The sequence below is a fragment of the Sorghum bicolor genome, chromosome 10 (assembly GCF_000003195.3).
Source record: "Sorghum bicolor cultivar BTx623 chromosome 10, Sorghum_bicolor_NCBIv3, whole genome shotgun sequence".
NCBI lineage: Eukaryota > Viridiplantae > Streptophyta > Magnoliopsida > Poales > Poaceae > Sorghum > Sorghum bicolor.
In genome coordinates, this window is record NC_012879.2 from 8,099,120 (window position 1) to 8,102,112 (window position 2,993).

The 2,993-nt window shown below is 53.9% G+C and overlaps 1 protein-coding gene across 1 annotated transcript; it reads left to right on the plus strand.

The window, feature by feature from the left end:
• LOC8081284 (transcription factor ILI4) lies at positions 240-1,718 on the plus strand. The gene is made up of 2 exons (XM_002436699.2): positions 240-726; positions 1,038-1,718. The coding sequence occupies exons 1-2, from the start codon at positions 619-621 to the stop codon at positions 1,188-1,190; spliced, it is 261 nt and encodes an 86-aa protein (XP_002436744.1). The 5' UTR covers positions 240-618; the 3' UTR covers positions 1,191-1,718.

Consider the following 2,993-nt stretch of genomic DNA (forward strand, 5'->3'; position numbering starts at 1 on the left):
ATTTTCATTTAGTTAGTACATATTCTTAGCAGAGTTCCTTAGCACGCGGCAAGTGGACGTGGAGGTTGGTCTGTGGCCGTAACTCATAACTAGACCGTGGGCCCGTGGGCGTCCGCTACTGACAGCAAGAGAGGGACACGCGGGCCCCCAAACCCCCAAAATTCTCTGTAGATGCGTGCAACAGCAGCACGCGGGCCGATTTCTCTACCACATCACTGTCTTTGGCGCCATGACGGATCCCGTTACATTCATCTTCCTGTTCCTGTGCCCGCTGCCCTGACTCCGGCCGTCCTCTACCTCGAGCTCGGGCCGCTGCTCCTCGGCTAGGCGGACCTACTACTTTGTCTAGCACCTAACTAACTCCACCGTCTCCCCTATAAATTAAGGCCCCCCTCCCTTTCTGCTTCCCATCGCCAGCCGTCCAGCCTCCAGCGCTCATCAGATAGCTACTACTGAGCTCGATCGGATCGTGCACAGCTAGCTGCGTGCACCCCAGCGCGCGTTCAGCTCGCTCTTCGCGGTGCTCTCGGTCGTCGTCTCCGTCACCGGTCGCTAGCTCAGCCTCCTCTCGATCCCGGCCGGTCTTCGCGCGCCGCATTCCCTCTCTAATTAACGACGATGTCGAGCCGGAGGTCCCGCGCGTCGGTGTCGGAGGAGGAGATCAACGAGCTCATCTCCAGGCTCCAGACGCTGCTCCCCAGCGCGCGCCGCCGTGGCGGCAGCGAGGTACGTACGCGTGCACATTCAGAGCAAGATGCATGATCAGGCTGGCGCGCAGACAGGCACTAATGTTCATGCTAGGTAGCTAGCTAGCTAGCTCTCTCACGGCACTGAGTATAGTAGCTAGTACTGACACTGCTGACACCGACACACATCCATAAAGCTAGCTCTCGACATAAACTGTAGTGCCACCGCTTTGCAGCAAGTACGTACGACGTGCGTGCGTACTCCTATATGCATGTGTAGCCTGATTGCGTGCCGGTCTAGCTCCAAGCCAAGGTCGTCGTCTGATGTAAACGGTGTCGATCGTGCTGCAGGCGTCGACGACGAAGCTGCTCAAGGAGACCTGCAGCTACATCAAGAGCCTGCACCGGGAGGTGGACGACCTGAGCGACCGCCTGTCCGACCTCATGGCCACCATGGACCACAACAGCCCCGGCGCCGAGATCATCCGCAGCCTCCTCCGCTAGCTGAAGTCCGTCGTCCGTCGGCGATCCGCTGTCTCTCCATGGACGACGACCTCTCGTCGATTTAGCTAGCTCTCAGCGTAATGCTAGCTGATCGAGTGTACCATATAGCAGCTGAATATATACCTAAGGACGCCGATCGACGAGAAGGCTGGTGCCTGGTTTAAGATTAATTGGTAATAGATGAAGTACTTGGTGTAGGGCATTATTATATTAGCCATTAGCTAGCAGGGCCGCCGCCTAATTAAGTACGCAATGGTTTCTCCCTTCCACGCACTTCGCCGCTCTTTGTTGTTTGTTTGTTTGCTTCCTTGCTAGTACTAGTAGCTCCCTTTTTTCATTTGTTTGTACTCTTGATGGCTTTCCCCATCTTCTTCCTTCTCTCGCCGTCGTACGTCGTGTAATGCATGTAAACCTACTATCTGTGGTCCGGATCGAGTTGTTTCCCCTTCACAGACAACCGACCGACCGCGAGCTACCGATCGATCAACCTGTACTGCTGGTAATTATATATATTGTTGTCTTGTCTCATCTGTCATCACGCTTAATTTGTTTACTCTACTGCTCCCGCAGCTAGCTAGCTTCGTTCAATCTAATCTAATCGCGCGCTCGTCGTTACGTGCTGCGACGCCTAATTAAGCAAGCCACAGGGTGCTTTATTAGGACAGTAACAGCCAAACGCCGGGTCTGTTTCACGGACGACGCTAGGTCGCTAGCCAGTGTGGCTGATCGATGAGAGCAGAGGAGGGGTCAGGAGGAGATAGTAGTTATTGGCAGCCAGTCTGCCAGTGAGTGCACTGCTGTTACTTGTCTACATACCTCGCTTTGCATTGCATGGGATGCCATGCCGTGGCCCCAGCGCACACCACCGGCGTGGCGTGCCGGCTGCCGGGCCGTACGCCGCGACGGAGGACGCGCCGACAGGTCATGCGCGGTCACTCGGGCCTGTCGTCGCCTCCCGGTGAATGGGAGGAGCAGGCCGGGGAAAAGGCTCGTGACGACCGCCTCCCTCTGCATCCATCGGCGGTCAACATATAGCTCGATCGACTCGACGTGCCTATAGCTTCTTCCTCGCAGGAACGCCGACGAACGCGTAGATCGATGGCACGTGAATGTGTCCGGCGACGTGGTGTGGCCTGGCGGCATACACGGGTGCCAGTCAATGCCCGGTTGCAGTCGTCGTTCACAGATCAGACGTTGGGTCGAATTGTCTAATTGGAATAGAGGGATCACCGAATCGGAATGGTACTCTCCATTGGCTTCTGGTAAGGTATGGCTGGAGTGGAGGTTGAAGGCAGGGATTCCCCTGGCATCGATTTGTCTCCGGAGTTAGCTGATCTGTCGGACGATTCCAAGCAGGTTCCCTAAAAGTTGCTCTTTGTCAAGTCGAAATGGAAAATCCACCTAGTCTCCTTCTAGGCTGTCAATCCACTGCCAAGTTGCAGGTTAGTCGTCTTGCAGCGCATCAATGGATAAAATTTGCTTGATTGGGATGAAATCCCAACTCCAAACCTGTTTATTGTTATATAAAATCTCTGTCTCTTTTTACATTCAACCAAGCTTGCCGCATGGACGAACTCAAATCCAAGGGTATCACCAGACATTCAGTGTATCATTTCGGGGTCTAGGAGACCAGAATGGCACAATGTACATGGTTTCCAGGAGTATATATACGAGTTCAGAAAAAAAAAGGTGGCCAAAATGGTAAGTTCCAGGGAACAAGATCAAATACGAATAACCAAGACAAATTCAATGAAAATAGCTATCCTCTACCTGTTACGGGTTGTCAAGGGCATGTGAATGGTG